The sequence below is a fragment of the Typopeltis vanoorti genome, chromosome 20, assembly GCF_054136105.1.
Source record: "Typopeltis vanoorti isolate ZY-2024b chromosome 20, IOZ_Tvanoo_1.0, whole genome shotgun sequence".
In the NCBI taxonomy this organism is placed as follows: Eukaryota; Metazoa; Arthropoda; class Arachnida; order Uropygi; family Thelyphonidae; genus Typopeltis; species Typopeltis vanoorti.
In genome coordinates, this window is record NC_143568.1 from 96,218,753 (window position 1) to 96,238,733 (window position 19,981).

Sequence of the window (19,981 nt, forward strand, 5' to 3'; positions counted from 1 at the left end):
TATCGAAAATTATATATTAAATTAATAATTATATTAAAAACTTGTCCATATTATAAATAAAAACTTGCCTACCACATCAGTTCACACTTCATACATGAGACTCAGAAAACAAAAACAGCAACTCATGACAATGTTCATTTGCATTGGTTGACACAATAACCAATCACAGCTCTAGCTGCTATTGTTTCAGAGCTCATCCTGGACCCACTGTGCCATCTGTACATCTTTTCAAAGGGCTCAAAGCTGTATGTATTTTCAATGCACACCTGGGCTATTAACGTGAATGTGATGCAATGTTTACATATCGAAAAGTGCCCTCTTCATTAAGCATTAGTGTATTATGTTTACTTTTAGGAATCACACAGTCTGGAAACAATTAGGGGAGTCTAATGGGAATAAATGCAAAAATACAATATCAGTGATATTGTTATTCAGTGGATGAGCACCGCACACCTAGCACATCCTGAATATTTGTCCCTGATATTTATATATAATAGGACTGATGAAGAAAGCAAGGTGCTTAGTTTTATAGGCATAAAAGAGTCCAACATTACAGTAAAGACCAGTGGTGGCTCGTGGCTTGAAATTGTGGGGATGTGCTGCAACTTTCGAAATATACATATACACTGTAAGTACAGTGTATATGTCTTTGGATAAAATATCAAAATTATGGTAAACATTTAAAAAAAAAAAAATTAATCAAGGACAAATAGTGTTCATTATTGATAAAATTATACAGTTTGGTATAATTCAAAATTACTTTAAAATAATATATATTCTTCTTGTTTTGTTTCATGAAAAAATATTGTTTATTATCGATAAAATTATACAGTTTAGTATAATTCAAAATTATTTAAAAATAAAATCCATTCCTTTAATTATAATTAAAGGAATGGATTTACAATTTTTGGACATTACCATTAAATCCTTTAATTGTAATGTCCAAATATTTAAAGAGATGGAGTAAACACAATAAGCACTACAAACACTCTACTACTGGCGCAAACTGCATATAACAACAGTGAAACTGTGTGACGGACAGTGCCGCATTACACTAATAGCTCGCATCTCACTATGATGTGCATATTATTGTGTGCATAGCAATATGACACTGTGGTAAACACAGTGCTACTAGTGTCCTTCACCCTCCTAAGTGCTACAAGATGGATTTTTATTATTTTTTATACAAAATAAGAGAATTGTATAGGATTGTTGATGATAAAATTAAATATTACAAGCAAATATAAATAAATTAATAAATATATTTATATATATCAAGAAAAATTGGGGGTGCTGCAGTTCCATAGTGCCTATGCATGAGCCGCCCCTAGTAAAGACTCAGCCAAATCTGAGAATATATATATTTTTTTTTTTTTGGGGGGGGGGGGAAGCTTAAACTCAACCTACAGGCTAGGCTAAGCAATAGTCTGAGGACCAGGCCTGTGCAGGTATTATGAAAAAGGAATTCCCAATAACTCCAAACTGATTTTAAAGAATGTTTTAACAGCCAACCAAACTGATAAAGGAAATTCAATTGGGATCGTGAAGAAAAAGTCTGAACACATCCACATATGGGAAGTACGGCAAAGTTAAGTCATCTCAGTTATGCTGCTTGCCATAGTTTTTTTTATTTTTATTTTTTTTACCATCTGGGTTGCCTTCATTCATGAATGAAAGACTGCAACAGAAACAAAATGGGTTTGCCTAATTACCAGATGTCTTGGATATAATTTCTAAATGGGCTGCAGTTATTTTCTCCTACAAATATTATTCAAGAATGAGGGATGTTCATATGTGACATAAGGGAAATTCAAAAAATTTCTAGAGTTAGATAATAACTCATGTAATATGAGCAGATTTCTCAGCAAGAGTCATTTCTGGTCCATGCTTCTTGGGAAAAATGCACATAATTGAATATATTGAAATGCCTGTTAATGTCCAAACTGGAAAACTTAAAACTTGTGATATGGCTATAGCAGCTGAAATGAATTCAACTCATCTTCACTTCTAGTATCTGTGGAGCAGCCATTAGTTAATCCTCAATCTTTCACAATTCAATGATGCTTTGTGAAGAATAATCAGATAGATATGCTTACATCATCAGTCCAGAACAAACATTAAAGTGAAATAAATTTATTACCAATATTTTTGACAGCCTAACTTTTGAAATGTTAATACTTAAAAGTTGTGTGCATCACGACTCCTACCACTTTTACCATGACATTAACCCTACAAAATGAAAAATAGAAGCATTATATAAGTTCATTTAGAGGAGGGAAGAGAGAGATGACAATGTTTTAGATATTAGCAATTACAAACTTAAATTACACTTAAATCTCACTATAACACACACCATTATAATTAACTTGCTCATTACAACTACTGAAGTGTAGACCAATAGATCATAGCACTGATATTATTCTGAAGGAAATACACCTAATGAACCTTCCACTACAACAAATTATTCCAACTTTTAAGCTATAGCTGATAGTTATACATTTTCGATTTTTCACCAAAATTAAACTGGTTTCCTCATAGAACAATGCACAAATTGTTATGTAGCAGTCATGAGTAAGTGAAAAAAGAACAAGAAAATAATTCAAAACCTTAACAGTCCTTGGGATGCCCTGTGAGGAGAGTCCAGTCCTGACCACTAGGTTGAATGCCTGAGGATAAATTCCTCTTACCTTTAAAATGTCTGTTGATGCACCCAATACAAATAAATATGAAGGTAAAGTGCATACCAGATGACAGACACAAACAACTGAAAATAGTTGTTCATTCAGTTATCTCCAACCACTTCTATTCATCCCAACATTCTAAATGATTTTTTTTCAACCAGTGATTATTTTAATTGCTTCAGAAACCATTAAAAGAAAAGTGCAAACATTGCATGCTCTCTCTCCCCCATTACTTCAGTTTTATTATTAATGCTAATGTTTATCCTTTATTTTTCAACAATGACGTTAAACCATGTATATTAAAAAATACATTAACTGAATTAGTCTCAAACAATGCTGAGAAAATCTTTAATAATATATATATAAGGGCCAGTAGACATTCTTCTACTTGAGGAGACTATTGTTTCATTATATGTCTCATAAAATGCACTGATTGCACAAATCAAAGAAAAATAAACAGCATAATTATTTTCAATAATGACGATTATAACAAAAGATACAAGAATTGTATACTAGCCATGTTTAGTACCCAAGCAGGATCTGTTTGCATAGAAGTTGGCCTCAGAAACAGACAAACAGAAAGATCTGCAGATAAGATTTGGTGTTGTAAAATTAATCAAATTATATTTATGAACATTTTTGCATTAATCACTGTAAATAAATCAGAATTTTTGTAATTAGTTCTGGCTATAGCAGGTAATTGCTTATGGTACTTGTCATGGAATTAAAGAAGGATAGATGAATAGAAAATTAAGATTTTTTAAAACGAAATTGGACTTACTAGAGACCTGATATTTGTAACAATTCCAGTAATTATTATTCAGTCTTCTGAAGTAAATGCCTGAATAGTAATACCTGTTATTTTTTGTAAAAACCTTATCATTTCAATGACAGTATGACAGCCATTACTCAACTCCACCTGACTTGCACATAGTTACCAGTTATACATGTACAGTGAAGACATCATAAGATCCTGTGGTCTCATTGATTTTTTCCCCCCTTGTAAAATGATTATTTCAGTACATAAATGTTAACCTAGGGGAAATACAGGAAAAAATAAGGGACCATGGGATTCATCTGGGAGTTGGTAAAAGGGTTGAGACAAGAAAAAAAATTAAAAAAAAAAAAATATATATATATACACACACACACACACACACACACATGATCTCTCTCTGCACAAGAACTTTTAAGCAATAGTGAATACTGCTGTTAGACTTGAACAATCTATAGTCAACAATATTAGAAAGGAACCAATTTATTAGGGAAATTCTCATTTACCATTATTTTAGCTTTTGAGAGGAATTTAAGAGGAATTATGATGTTGTAAAATTAATCAAATTATATTTATGAACATTTTTGCATTAATCACTGTAAATCAGAATTTTTGTAATTAGTTCTGGTTATAATGGGTAATTGCTCATGGTACTTGCCATGGAATTAAATAATGATAGATGACTAGAAAATTAAGATTTCTTTAAAACGAAATTGGACTTACTAGATACCTGATGTTTGTAACAATTCCAGTAATCATTATTTGGTCTTCTGAAGTAAATGCCTGAATAGTAATACCTGTTATTTCTTGTAAAAACCTTATCATTTCAAAGGCAATCCTTTAATCCTTTCTGAGTACTGTATACAATCCATTAAGCCTCCAACATGATGTCCTCACAGCACTTAAGCCTCAACACATGAAATAAGAGGAATTTTCTTCAGTCTAAGGAGCATGAGTTCTATATTATTATTATTGCATGGGCACTTCCATGGAGTCCTAAGACTCATCGTGGGAGACCCAAACTATCAACACTATCATACCTCTCCTGGAAACCATCAACAGACAAAGCACCCACAACTGACTTACACACTTTCCAGAGAAAGTTCTGCCCCACCTCTACCCAAGTGTGCTGAAACATTTCTCATACATCACTCCTATAAAAAGCCTTTAAGAATTTAAAATTACAAATCATTTTACAATTGTTTATCTCATCATCATCATCAAATTCCTGCCATATACCCTCAAGGGGTGTACAGGATATGACAGTACTACATGAAAAAATTACATCATTACTAACTTCCTATCTACAATTTTTCTCCAAATCAGTCTGTTACTTGTCAAGACTCCAACATTATCAGATCTTATATTTCTATTGTCTATTGTCATTGTACCGTATCAATCCACCTATATCTTGGTCTTCCTCTGGGTCGTTTTCCTGCCAACCTGGCAGAGAACACTTGTTTTGCTAATCTTTCCTCTCCCATTCTATTTAAGTGACCATACCACCTGAGATTAGCTCTGCTAACACATTCCTGGATGCTGACAATGTCAAGTTCTTTCCAAATATCCTCATTTTTAATATGATATTGCCATTGATGCCATCTGTTCATGCCTATAATCTTTCTCAGGACTCGCATATTTGCGGTCTCTAGTCTTTGGTCAAGTGTTTTACTTCTGACCCAGCTCTCAGATCCATAAGTTAAAACTGGTTTGAACATTGTCTTGTATGCAGTTAATTTAGTGTTCCGACTAATTTCTCTCTTATTCCATATGAATTTATTCAATTGACTTCCAACCATACCAGCTTTGCTGATTCTGTTCTCTATTTCTATATTTAATTTACCATCTTCAGTAAAAATTGTGCTTAAGTAGCTGAAATGTTTTACTTGTTCCACAGGTTCTCCATTCACAACACAGTTGCCATTTTCAATGATTCTGCCTATTTTCATCGTCTTTGTCTTTTTATTGCTGACCTTCATACCATATCTATTACAACAGCTATTCAATTTAGTCAGAGAATCTTGCAGACTTGTAGCGGATTTATTTAGAAGTATAACATCATCCGCATAAAGCAAAGAGCTGACATTAACATCTCCAATTTTGATATCAGGTTTAATATTAATATAATATTATTATTATATAATAATATTATAATATTATAATATAATATTATTATAATATTATATTATAATATTATAATATTATAATATAATATTATTATAATATTGTTCCGGGAAACTCCAAGGAGTCGACAGACTCATCGAGGGAGACCCTAACATCATGTCAAGAACAACTATTCAACATTCACACAGTATCTATCATACCTTGCCTTGAACTCATTCACGGTCGTAGCACCCACAACAGACTCTGGAAGCTTATTCCACTCATTCACCACTCTCCAAGTAAAGAACCTAGCTCTAACACCCTTGTCAACCACGTTCTTGCCCAGCTTCCATGCATGGCCCCTAGTCCTCCCACCACCAGTCATATTTTCAAAAATATCTTCTGGATCAATCTTATAAAAACCCTTCAGTAATTTGAATGTCTCAATCATATCACCCCTCCTTCGCCTATCGTCCAATTTCTGCAACCCACAAATCTTCAACCTATTCTCATAAGGTTCATTCCACAGACCTGCTATCATTTTGGTCACTCGTCTCTGGACCCTCTCCACTTCCTCCCCATCACGAAGAAACCCTGGTGCCCATAACTGGGCACAGAAGTCCAGATGGGGTCTTATCAAGGCTCGATACAGAGGAACAACAACTTGTTCGTCTCTGCATGTTAAAGTATTTTTCAGAAGCCAAGTGATTTGGTGAGCTGTTTTAGTTACTTTTGCAATGTGACCCCTAAACTTCGACTCCCTATTCACCAACACTCCCAAATCCCTGGCCTCATCAATCTCCTGGAGTATGGTTCCACCAATGTGATATACTGCTGCTATTCTTTTCACCCCAAAGTGCATAACCTTACACTTTGCCACATTAAATTGACATCCATTTTTCCTAGCCCAGTCTTCCAAACTATCCAAATCATCCTGTAAAATTTTGACATCCTGTGCACTCACAATTGCTCTACCCAACTTTGCATCATCAGCAAACAAGTGAACACTTCCTCTCAGATCCTTTCCAATATCATTGATGAACAAATTGAAAAGCAGTGGTCCAAGAACAGAGCCCTGTGGCACTCCACTAGTCACACAAGACGTCTTTTAGACTCCACTCCTGAATAAACCACTCTTTGATATCTATGCTTCAACCACCCTCCTATCCATCTCACCAACCCTATATCTATACCCATCTGCTCCAGTTTACTGATTAGGGTTCCATGTGGTATCCTATCAAAGGCCTTGGCAAGGTCCAGTAGTATCACTGTAAACCCAGTGATACTACTGGGTTTACAGTGTTAATAAAATTTAATTTTTTTTTAATTAAATTTTTTTAATTAAAATAAATTTAATACCACTTTCCTTCATAATGTGATCCATATAGATAATGAATAACAGAGGGGATAATGTACATCCTTGTCTCACACCAGATTTAACATTAAACCATCTTCCTGTACTACCTTCAATTCTAACTGCTGACTTACAACTCAAATAAAGACTAAGTATTGCTTGATATAATGCCCCATTGACACCATATAATTGCAGCGTATTGAATAGCTTCTCTCTTGGCACCTTGTCATATGCCTTTTCCAAATTGACAAAACTTAAATACAGATCTTTGTTATATTCCCATGCTTTCTCGACTATTTGTCGTAAAGTGAAGATCTGATCCTGACAGCCTCTATTTGGCCTGAATCCAGCTTGTTCTTCACCAAGCTTTTCTTCCACAATTCTTCTCAACCGTTTCTCAAGTATACTTGCATAGATCTTGCCAGGAACACTCAGTAGGGAAATACCTCTGTAATTCTCACATTCAGTTTTATTTCCCTTTTTATATATGGGTACTATGAGAGCTCTACTCCAATCATCGGGAATTCGTCCCTCTGTCCAGGCTTTCTGAACTATGCAGTGCAGCCACTGTAAGACTTTTATACCACCATACTTCAGCATTTCTGGTCGAATATCATCTACTCCTGCTGCCTTTCCACATTTCAAGCCTTTGATGGCTTTTTCTACTTCAAGTATGGATATGTATTCCTGACTGCATGGCTGGTCAGTGTTTTTTATCACTGTGCTGTCATCACTGCTTGTTTCATTTAGCAGTTTTTCAAAGTAATCACTCCATACTTCAAGGATATCTTTTTCTCCTGTTTTCATGTCACCTTTATCATCTCTAACTCCTTTTACAGCACTCTTTCCTCCATTCCTAAGCTTCTTCAACAACCTCCAGAATATTTTGCCACCTTCTTGATATTTATTTTCTATATTCTTGCCAAAGTCCTCCCATGACTTTTGTTTAGCTAGTTTTACACACTGTTTAGCTTTCTTACATTTGTTTCTGTATTTTCTAAGAGCACAGACTGACTTATTTGCCAGGAACTTTTGATATGCTTTCTTCTTTTCCTTCACTGCCTCTTTAACTTCCTGTGTCTACCATGGAGTTCTGATTTTTCTAACCTTGCAGACAACCTCACCACATGCCTCTCTGGCTGAATCAATCAATGTTTTCTTCAGAGTTTGCCACTGAATCTCCAAGGTTTGATTCCTGTTCTCAAACTCTTTCATTTTCTTTTCAATAATCTTTCTGTATTTTAGTCTGCAGTTCACATCTGAGAGCTGCTCAACTTTTATTCGCTTTAAAACTTTCTTACATGTTATTCTTTTCAATATGAAATTCAATTTTATCCTGCTCAAGACTAAATAGTGATCACTTCCAATTTCAAATCCTCTGTACACTCTGGTGTCCTGCACCAGGGAGAAAACATCACTATCAACAATAACATAGTCAATGAGACTTTTCTTATTCCTAGCCTCTTCTCTCCATGTGAATTTGTGCACATTTTTATGTTGGAACATGGTGTTAGTAATAACCAATCCATGTCCTGAGCAGAAATCCAACAGATATTTGCCATTATTATTAGCTTTGCTCTTTTCTCCAAATTTTCCCAAAATATTTTTGTATGTCTCACAATCATTTCCTACTCTGCTATTTAGATCCCCTACAAGGACCAACTTTTCCTTTTTCATTGTGTCAGTTGCTTTTTCTAAAGTGTCAAAAAATTCCTCCACTTCTACCTTAGTAGAACCTTATGTGGGACCATAGGCACAAATAAGTCTCATTGTCCAGTTCCGCATTCTCATATTTGCCCACATTACTCTACTTGAGACTGACCGCCATTCAAGAAGATTAGCCTCGTATTTTGTGTTGAATACTATGGCTACTCCTTCTTTTCCTTGATTGTCATTGCCTGAATATAACATTTTGTATTTATTGCTCAGAAAGATCTCACCAGTTTTGGTCTTTTTTGTTTCAGTCACCCCTATTATGTCGATCTGGTACTTATCTAATTCCTCAGCTAGCTCCATTTCTTTGCCATTCAGGCTTCTTACGTTGATAGTACCGATCTTTAATTCTGGTGATGTTGAGTTGGGGTTTGTTTTCAGATTTGTTCCAGTAGCTGACTTTTCGCTGTTTTCCCTGGCGAAAACAACGAGGGCCTTGTTTAACCGGGCGACGCCCCAGCCGGCATAAAATTTTGTCATGTTGTACCATCATTTTTTTTATTTTGGTTTAACCAATAAGAATACAATTTGGTCGGCTAAATCCCAAATTGCCAGCCCATCCTTGTTCGTTCAGTATCAAAGTAGATACCCAACAGGGTGCACCATGAGAAGGTGAGGATTGGACATTAGGTCAGAAGCCCTGGTCGGTTCTCCGCATTCCTTTAACGGCTGTGTGGAGGTCTCCTCTCAGTTATACAGCTTTTTTTGTTTATCTATGCCACTATATTATTAGTTTTACTTTCGTAGCACATATGATAGGCACTTGCGATGTGCCATTTATTGATAAGTTAAAATGAAATGTCAAGCCTTTGAGATTGATGTACTTACTAGATTCTGATAATTGTAATAATTTCAATCTTCTTTATTGTATTTCATAATTGGTACAGTGTTGAAATATCTATCATTCTTAGTAAAGACATTCTCTTTACGTTAACAAAGACGCTGTCAGCCATTACTATTTAACTTCTTGCTTGCCATTTACATGGGTGACTGACAGAGCACTAGACACTGTGGTAACAGGGGTAAATGTTCTCAAATACCTTCTCAAATGAGGGTATTTGAGAACAGCGATCAGAGAATTTTGTGTTTAGGAAGTTTTAGGAAGAAAACTTGACAGTCGGGAGAATATTAATAGAAGATTCCAAAAAAGGAATCATAGCATTATGAATCTTTAAACTGGAAGAGTTGAGACTGTCAACAAGTGATTAATAAATAAAAAAAGACACATTCTAATTTAACGTTTGAAGAAGTCTCAAGGGAAAGTTTCATCTTCTGACTAAAGGACAAAGGATATATTTGTTATTCTATTTGAAAAAGCAAAAGAAATTAGCAAAATCTGAAACTGTAAAGTGGCTTAACATGAAGAGCTCTAATTAGATATGTTGTTTATGAAATAGTAAAAGAAACTGTCTTTCTTTCTGTTAAAAAAAAAAAATGGTAATTTGTTTATCATATTGAACCGAGAGGTAAGAATATTTATACTCCAGTGAGACAGAAAAATTATTTAAAAAATTGTATGCTACATAAGGGGTAAAACAGGATCCCACGGAATCCTGTTTTACCTTTATCTCATTTCACACTTGAACATTTTGTTGAAGTGTTTAGTCTGGTAGACATGATTAAGTATATGTTAAACAAACCAGTTATACACCTCCAAAAATCAAAAAATATGAATAATCAATGAAAATGTGTTGAATGATTTGCAATTCTAATTTAAAATAGAAAATAATTATTACCAAATACGAATTAGCATTATCTAAATCTTTGTACTTTGTAGATTATACAACCATCCATGTAAACACATAAAAATGTAATATAAATTATAATAAAAAATGTTATTTGAAAACATTCACAAAAGTAGAATAATTTTTAAGATGGTTCAAAATATTAGAATATTCCAAATTTTTTTGATTGGTTTTGAGGACAGAATAGAAATAGCAGATATTTCAGTAGCTGGAGGACTGACTCGTGTGTGTGAGGAATCGTTTGTGTGTGTATTTTAGTTAATCATTTGCTAAACATGGGTTGAATGAGTGACATATTAGAAGCTAAGAAGTTTTATATGGTGTCTCTACACAAAGAAGGCCAAACTCAACAGTTTATAGGTAAGGAATTGAAATGTTCTAAAGCAAGTGTGAGTAGAGTATTGAGACAGTATTCTAATAACCAGAGTTTTCAAAATAATCACTGCAATAGTGGTCAAAAGGTAATAACTACATCAAGAGATGAAAGGAGATTGAAGAATATCGTGAAGAAAAACCGCATCCAAAGTGTAAGGTATTTTCACATGAGATGGAAAGAACTAGGTGTGAATCTATGATGTTGAGACAACTTCACAAATTGGGTTTTAAATCACATGTGCCTAAAATGAAACTGCTTATAACTTCCAAGCAAATGGCAGCTAGAGTGCGATGGTGTAAGCAATGTTGTGGTCAAGGGCCTGGAAAAAGGTATGTTTTTAGCAATGGAAGTATGTTTTTTTGTGTCCCATGGTCATCAAGGGATACATGTTTGGCATCTTTAGGAAGAAGCATTTAATAAAGAATGCATGAAATGTTCAGTGAAATTTGTAACTTCTGTCATGGTATGGGCTTGTATGACTGTAGAGGATCCAGGTAGGCTGTGTATCATGTACAAATGAGTCAATTCCAAAGTGTACTAAGAAATTATTGAGTACTTTATGTTACTGGCATCGAAGGATTTTTGTGATGGGGATTTCATTTTTCAGCAAGATTCAGCTTCCTTTCAGATTTCCAAGACTGAAACACTACTAGATGGCTCAAAGAAAGGCAAATCAATGTAATTCCTTGGCTGGCAAACTCGCCAGATTTAAACCCCATTGACAAAAATGAACTTGTTTCTAATCTGTAGACCATGTGGGCATGTTTTGATAAAAAAAAAGACTGGACGTTAGTAAATAATATGCCCAAATGTTTATGAACGGTCATAAAAGTAAGGGGATGCAACAAAGTACTAATTATCATGTTGTTTCCCTTTGACTAATTTTTGTGCTAATTTATTTTCACATTATTCTAATATTTAAACCACATTAAAAATTATTCTAATTTTGTGAATGTTTTCAAATAACAGTTTTCTTATAATTTATATTACATTTTATATGTTTACATGGTTATATAATCTACAAAGTACGTAGATTTAGATGATGCTAATTCATATTTGGTAATAATTATTTTCTATGCAATAAATTAGAATTGCAAATTATTCGTCACAATTTATTTGATTCGGAGGTGTATAACGAGTTTTGAAGACCTTGGATCCAATTACTTTTTTGCAATTATTTAAGTAATTTTATCTAAAATGTATATAGTCTTTTAGTTTCATTAAATGTATATACACTCATCACCATCATCATCGTGCATATCAGGGATGTAGGACTAGCATGGCCTGTTCCGGCCTTAGAAGTCATCGTTGAATCGTTTAAGAGGACGTCCTGGTTTTCTTTTTCCTAATGGCTTGTACTTTAAGGCTTGTTTTGGTAATCTTTCTGTTTTCATTCTTTGAACGTGTTCCATCCATTTATGTTTATATTTTTTAATTTTTTCTATTACTGGTTCTTGGTTTAATTCTTTCATAATTTCTTCATTTCTTTTGTGATCAAATAGGGTATACTTTGCAGTTTTTCTCATAAATTTCATTTCTGCTGTTGTTAATCTTTGTTTGTCTTTTTGTTTTATTGTCCAGATTTCGCTTCCATACATTAAGAGTGGTAGGACTAGTGTATTGTATACTTTTAGTCTGGTTTGTTTTTGAACTAGGTTTGGTTTAAATATAGAGTTAATTACACCTGTTATTTTTAAATATTTTGCAATTTTTACGTTTATATCTTTTTCATTTTCATATGTGATCATACATCCTAGGTAGTTAAATGAATTCACCTGTTCTAAGATCTTGTTATCTATTACTATTTTAGTTCTTGCTGGATCTTATCCTTTAAATGCCATAGTTTTTTATTTTTCTGTTGATATTATCATACCATAATCTTTGGATATCTCATTTAGATCTAAAATCGCTTTCTGTAAGTTATATACACTCATATTCATAGAAATTGTATCACTTTCTGTAACCATGTTTTTTGGTAATTAAATTTGAATGCCTATTTGAAAAGCGATAATAATAATTGTCACAAATAATGAAAAAGGTAATATAACATTTTTATTTTTGATTAATATTTGGCTCTTTTTATTACAAGACATGACAATTAGGAAATGACAACAAACTTGACAAATTTGCAAATATTTCAAAATGGAGTGGACAGTGATATTTTCTCTGGAAAAACAAATAGCGGTATCAAAATTTAGTTCATCTGGTTCACAGTTTTACTAGCAAAAGCTAGAAATTCACTTTCTGTTGTTTAGTACTTTGTAGGCTTTATCAGAGATTGGCATTGGCAGAGAATTGATAAATTTGTGAACACAAAAACAGGTGTCATAGAAACTTTTTTAAACAGAGCACATGTTTGTCTATGGTGAGCCTTATTCTTAAGAATTCCAACTGTGTGTGTAAAGTTCCTTTTCTATATGTTGTCAGAATCTGTGAACAAATTTCAAGGATACTAAAAAAAAAAAAAAAAAAAAAAATTTAACTTGGTGTCTACTTTCTTTCCTGTCAATATAGTCTCCTCTGTGTTACCGTCCACCAGGAAAAGCAGTTTCCTTCTGATCGTCTTCTCTCCTACTTTGGGCAAACAAGATGTTTGGTTGAGAAGAGACTGCAAGAACATCAAATCCTACATCATCAATAAAAAAAATCCAGTGTCTCATCTAGCACAGTATGGAATGAACATGAAGCCTAGCATCTTCTGCTTGAAGATTTGTCCTATATATCAAAATAGAAATTTCAGTACTTAGAAGGGAGTCTGTCAAGTGCTACTAGCCTGACATAACTTGAAATGAAATGATTGTTTCTTTACCAAAAATTTGGGCACACTGCCCGTTGGTATATGATGCCTTCTTCACTGTCTTCTTCCACCTTTTTGTGCCCAGTGCACAGTGTTGCAGTTTATAAAACCCATTCCACACTAGTCGTTTATGTCATCTATCCATTCTCTGTATGGTCTATCTCTTCTGTTTACACCTCAGACCCCCCCCCCTTATATACTTTTTTTTTCTTAACATATATATGCATCAACCTTATATCTACTGCACTATACCACACATGGTTTGTAATCCACTGTTCTTATTCTACCTTTTTGACTAGTTAGTTCAATGAGAAGGAGCTGTAAGTTTCAGATCAAAATATTTGATTATATACTTTATCAAATAAATTGTCTCTACATGTTCATATGTTTTTTTTTTCTTTCTATGTAATGAGTATCTGTAAATGCCTTAGAAAACCAAAATATAAGAGCAGACACTATTAGAGTCCTGACAAATTGCAGATTAATCTGGAAGAAAATTAACGACGAAGTTAGTAATAATGTAAACTTAAATAATATAGAACTGTTGTGTGTCCTGGACATCCATCCCTTGAGAGTATGTATCAAGAAGATGAACTAAATGCTTACGATATCTTCTGGACAGGACAATACAAACATATGCATAAAGTTATTTCATCATCATGAACCATGGGCACACTGCCCGTTGGTATCTGATGCCTTCTTCACTGTCTTCTTCCACCTTTTTTTACCCAGTGCACAGTGTCGCACTGCGACACTGTGCACAGTGTCGCAGTTTATGTAAACCCATTCCACGCCAGTCCTTTATGTCATCTATCCATTCTCTGTATGGTCAACCTCTTCTGTTTACACCATCCATAATACCAAATGTGAATGTCTTTATCTTCCGGTCCTCATTCATTCAGCAGATGTGTCCAAATAATTGCAGCTTCCGTTGTATAATCTTCTGCATTAGATTCTCCTTTTGTTTTGCATTAGATTCTCCTTCATTTATGATTTGGAAAATCATAAATGAAGAGCTCTATCTTCCAATAGAGCTCTTCATTTATGATTTTCTGTAGCCATCCTATTCTTAGAATCTTCCTGCAATAAGCTCTTTCAAATGCCAAAATTCTTTTTCTTGATTCCTTCTTTATTACCCACATTTCAGATCCATAAAGTACACCACTGGAGATGCATGTTTCCAGTACTCTTAGTTTTGTTTGCAGGCTGATCACTTTACTTTTCCAGATGTTATCCATAGCCTTAAACTATATTCTTCCCTTTGGACCTAATGTGTACAGTCCATGAATAGGTTTTATCAGAGCAATGAATTTTCAAATATCCACCACAATCCCAGAATTGCTCAAAATTTATAAATAATCAAAGAGTGGAAGAAGGAAAATGAAACTATCCTAGTTCCATTTTCCTTCTTTTTCCTTTCACTTCTTTCATTTTCCTAGCAAACAATCAATACATATTTAAAATAAATTTGATTTATGAAACAAACTACATCAATAACCACCTCTCAAAATTTTGCTTAATTAAGTTTTACTGGAAAAGCAATGCATTTTTTTATCAATCTAGCAAAAATCTAGAATATCAGGAGTTTGTTCTAATTTTGAATGTTCAGACTCCTCTTTAAAATAGAAATACAAAAAATTTATTTTAAAACAAACCTTTTTGGTAATTGGTTTCCATGGAGGGTCAACTCTCCACACAGCAAACATACTGTTCTCATTCATTTTCCGATTAACTGCATTTCGAATCATCTCAAAATGACCATATTTTAAATACGTTCCACTCAAAGCCTTTAAAAGATAAAAATTTCCATTATAAATATAACGAAATATTTGAAAAAATTATTAATGAAATGGACTGTTTTAAAATACAACATTTCTCTGGGGTTACGGAATAATATTATGAAACATTTTTCATAATATGAAAATATTATATGAATATGAAACATTTTTCTGAATCCCAGATTCTTTGTACAGTACACGCGATGCTATGATGAACTGGAAAATTATCATCACAACAGTAAGTCCCAATAGAAAATGCTAATCTAAGCTTACTATTAAGAACAGTAAAAGCTCATCATTCACAAGAGACAGAGCTAAATTTCCTAGCAAAGGACATCACAATCAGTAGACAAAGGAAATATAACGAAATATTTGAAAAAATTATTAATGAAATGGACTGTTTTAAAATACAACATTTCTCTGGGGTTACGGAATAATATTATGAAACATTTTTCATAATATGAAAATATTATATGAATATGAAACATTTTTCTGAATCCCAGATTCTTTGTACAGTACACGCGATGCTATGATGAACTGGAAAATTATCATCACAACAGTAAGTCCCAATAGAAAATGCTAATCTAAGCTTACTATTAAGAACAGTAAAAGCTCATCATTCACAAGAGACAGAGCTAAATTTCCTAGCAAAGGACATCACAATCAGTAGACAAAGGAAATCATACACTGACAACAGAACACAAAGAAGGACAGCAAAGGTTATACTGCACCATTACACTAATTACAAAGGTTACAGCAGTGCACAAGATAATAAAAAATAGATAAGTAAATAACATGTTTTGTACACGAGGACGTTTTAAAAAAATTGAGCAGTGCCATTTCTATATATAAACTCCATTCATGATTAAATGTATTTATACAAATTAATTCTTTGTAAAAAGTTAAAAACTTCATGCAATATGTTCAAAGTCTGAAGATCTGCCTGAGTGTATATGGCTCAGCCAGATTAGTAAAAACCTGCATTCATCTCTCAAGTGAAATACTGGATATATATACAGGAGCCTAGCAAGTACGACTTACTCTCTTCTGTTTTTACAAAGACCAGACTGCTGTTGCTTTATTACAGGCAATTTATAAGTTAGTGCTTCCTACCAGGATGACTGCCATTGATTAATCAACTTTACTCTTATTAAATGTTTGTAATCTGTATAGAAAATAAATGGAGAAAGTATGACCTGACCTAGCAGCTGCATCTACAGTATCATTTTCCTTGATTACAACGTGGCTGAATATCCAGTATAATCAAATATCAAAATTAAGGGTCCTCAGTTGATACAATAATTGCAGATCATCATAAAGCATTGGATGTACACACATGCAGGAGAGGTGATGGACTGTAAAGAACTGAAGAAACTTGTGCATTTTTAGTATCAGTGCATTCCATATAAACCTGACTGGAGCAGCAGATAACCAACAGAAGTTTTAGATCTCAAATTATCAGTATAGATGGATAAGAAAGTACTTTGCTCTATGCACTGAACAATTGTTGGTAGACACCAGTGATGAAGTATGCAATTTCTTTAGCTGGGGGACAGTGAGGCTACATGGAATACAAACCTACTGATGACAGAAAACAAATACAATAACATTTAATGCCAATAATGTACACACTCACTTATTTCAGAAGATTTTTTTCACATACACACATATAGCAGGCAGATGAATGGCAGTCTGAAGTGTGTAACATTAAACTTCCCAACACAGGAAAAGAATACTTAGACACAGGCATAAATTTTATAGCAATTTTAAGTGACAACTGTTTCTGTTGAAGCAACAGAAAAGGTTCAGTTGCTTCGACATAAAGACTGAATGGAGAGTGTGCAAAATGCACCAGTAGCATTCTTATACCTTGATGATGGATATGATCCAACCATCATAGCATACTCTCCCTTGCAGAAGAAGACTTGCGACTGATAATTAAGATTTGAGCAAGAGTGCACAATACAGTTGAAGCAAGGAACATCAATGAGCACCCTATTCTGTAGATAACAGTGTGAAGGATGTTCACTGTTTTCTTGCACTTTTCTTTTTAATTTTTGAATTTGTGCAAGGATTTATTTTTATAGTAACAGCCACAAACTGCAATGAAAGGGAAAAACCAACATTGAAAAGAAAATTCATTTCTCTCGAAGAAAAAAATTAAAATCATGGATCAGATGAAAACTGGAGAAAAACCAGGAGTTGTTGCAAGGACTTTGAATTTAAATGAATGAACAATTCGAACAACCAAGCAAAATGAACATAAAATCCAAGAAAGTGTTATTGCTGGGTCAACGGTAAGTGCAAAGTGCATTGCTCATGTATACGATATTCTAATAGAAAAAAAAAATAAAAAAATAAAAAAAATGGAGAAATCTCTAATGATTTGGATAGAAGATTGCACTCAAAAGAAAATTCTTTTGGATGGAAATCTTATTAAAAAAAAAAACTCGAAATTTATAAACATTTAGTGCAGACCAGGTGTTCAATACGGATGAATCTGGGTCATATTGGAAAAATAATGCAAAAATGCACTTATATTTCAAAAATTGAAAGATCAGCTTCTGGATTCAAAATTTTCAAAGATAGAATTACTACTGCTTTGTAGTAATGCATCAGGTGATTACATGACAAAACCCATGTTTATTAACCGATCCTCAAATCCTTGTGCTATGAAAGATTAAAATATTCGCTTTATATATATTTTGCCTAAAACATTTATGCATTATGTGCAATGACGTTTACGTACAATTTCTAATTTTTATAATTTTTTCATAGTTTAATGTTTTCTTAGCTTACATGAATTACTTGAATTAAATAAAAATATATTTTGGTTGGATATGTCATTGTTGTTTATATAATTTTAAAAAAACAATTTCGGAATAACTCTACTTTTTCTATGTAATCTGAGTCTTGCATAGCACGATTTACATAATGCGGCATGTCTGTGGAACCTAACATCTGCGTTATACAAGGGTTACCTGTATATGCAAGAAGAAAAAAAGGGGCTGAAAATAGAAACTGTTTTTTAGATGAAGGGGAAGGGTTTATGGGAACCCTCTTGCCAGCATCCTCTTCCCATAAACCGTTCCCCTTCCTGTAAAAAACAGTTTCTATTTTCTGCTACCTTTTTCATCTTTTCCCACCCTACAAATAAAGAGCTCTGCCCACCCTTAAAAATAATATATGTATATATTATACAAAAAACCTGGTTTTTTTCACATTAATTCCCCCACACTGCCTAAGCCCCACTCCCCTTTCAACACCATAACAGCAGAAAGAAGACAGGCAACACCATCCAAGAAAAGGCATGTGCGGATTTCCTTCTATTATGCTACAAATATTTGTCTCTAAAATACATCTGCAATGCCATAAGAATTCTTGAGTAAAAAGCTTATGACATTAAAACAAAGGCACTTCTAAAGAAAAGCAGGCAAAATAGTCATAAAAATAATAGTTTTTAAGAGGAGTAACATGGGAGTTTTCCCAGAAATAATACCTATCTTTTCATAATTTAATTTTCTTCAGTGGTGTAATGCTGGTAAAATAAGTTATGAGTAAACCAGTCAAAATTCATCATCATCATCAAATTCCTGACATGTACCCTCAAGGGGGTATACAGGATATGATAGTACTACATGAAAAATTTATATCATTATTAACTTCCTATCTACAATTTTCCTCAAAATTAGTCTGTTACTTCTCAAGACTCCAACATTATCAGAACTTATATTTCTATCATCTAAGGTACTTGTACCGTATCAATCCACCTATATCTTAGTCTTCCTCTGGGTCATTTTCCTGCCAACCTGGCAGAGAACACTTGCTTTGCTAATCTTTCCTCGCCCATTCTGTTTAAGTGACCATACCACCTGAGATTTAGCTCTGCTAACGCATTCCTGGATGCTGACAATGTCAAGTTTTTTCCTAATATCCTCATTTTTAATATGATATTGCCACTGATGCCATCTTTTCACGCCTATAATCTTTCTCAGGACTCTCATATCTGCGGTCTCTAGTCTTGGGTCAAGTGTTTTACTTCTAACCCAGCTCTCAGATCCATAAGTTAAAACTGGTTTGAACACTGTCTTGTATGCAGCTAATTTAGTGTTCCAACTAATTTCTCTCTTATTCCATATGAATTTATTCAACTGACTTCCTACCATACCAGTTTTGTTGATTCTGTTGTCTATTTCCATATTTAATTTACCATCTTCACTAAAAATCGTCCACATAAAGCAAAGAGCTGACATTAACATCTCCAATTCTGATATCATGTTTAATACCACTTATCTTCATAATGTGATCATTTATAGATAATGAATAACAGAGGGGATAATGTACATCATTGTCTCACACCATATTTAACATTAAACCATCTTCCTGTATTTCCTTCAGTTCTAACAGCTGACTTGCAACTCAAATAAAGACAAAGTATTGCTTGATATAATGCCCCATCGACACCATATAACTGTAGCATATTGAATAGCTTCTCTCTTGGCACCTTGTCATATGCCTTTTCCAGATCGACAAAACTTAAATACAGATCTTTCTTTTATTCCCTTGCTTTCTCAGCTATTTGTCATAAAGTGAAGAGCTGATCCTGACAGCCTCTATTTGGCCTGAATCCAACTTGTTCTTCACCAAGTGTTTCTTCCA

At 33.7% G+C, this 19,981-nt stretch overlaps 1 protein-coding gene across 1 annotated transcript in view; it reads right to left on the minus strand.

Annotated features, from left to right (window-relative positions):
• Positions 1-19,981, minus strand: part of mRpL16 (mitochondrial ribosomal protein L16) — a 72,300-nt gene that overhangs the window by 21,286 nt on the left and 31,033 nt on the right. The window contains exon 4 of the mRNA XM_090410766.1: positions 15,200-15,331. Coding sequence (XP_090266892.1) covers positions 15,200-15,331 — 132 coding nt within the window. The remainder of the gene's footprint in view (positions 1-15,199; positions 15,332-19,981) is intronic.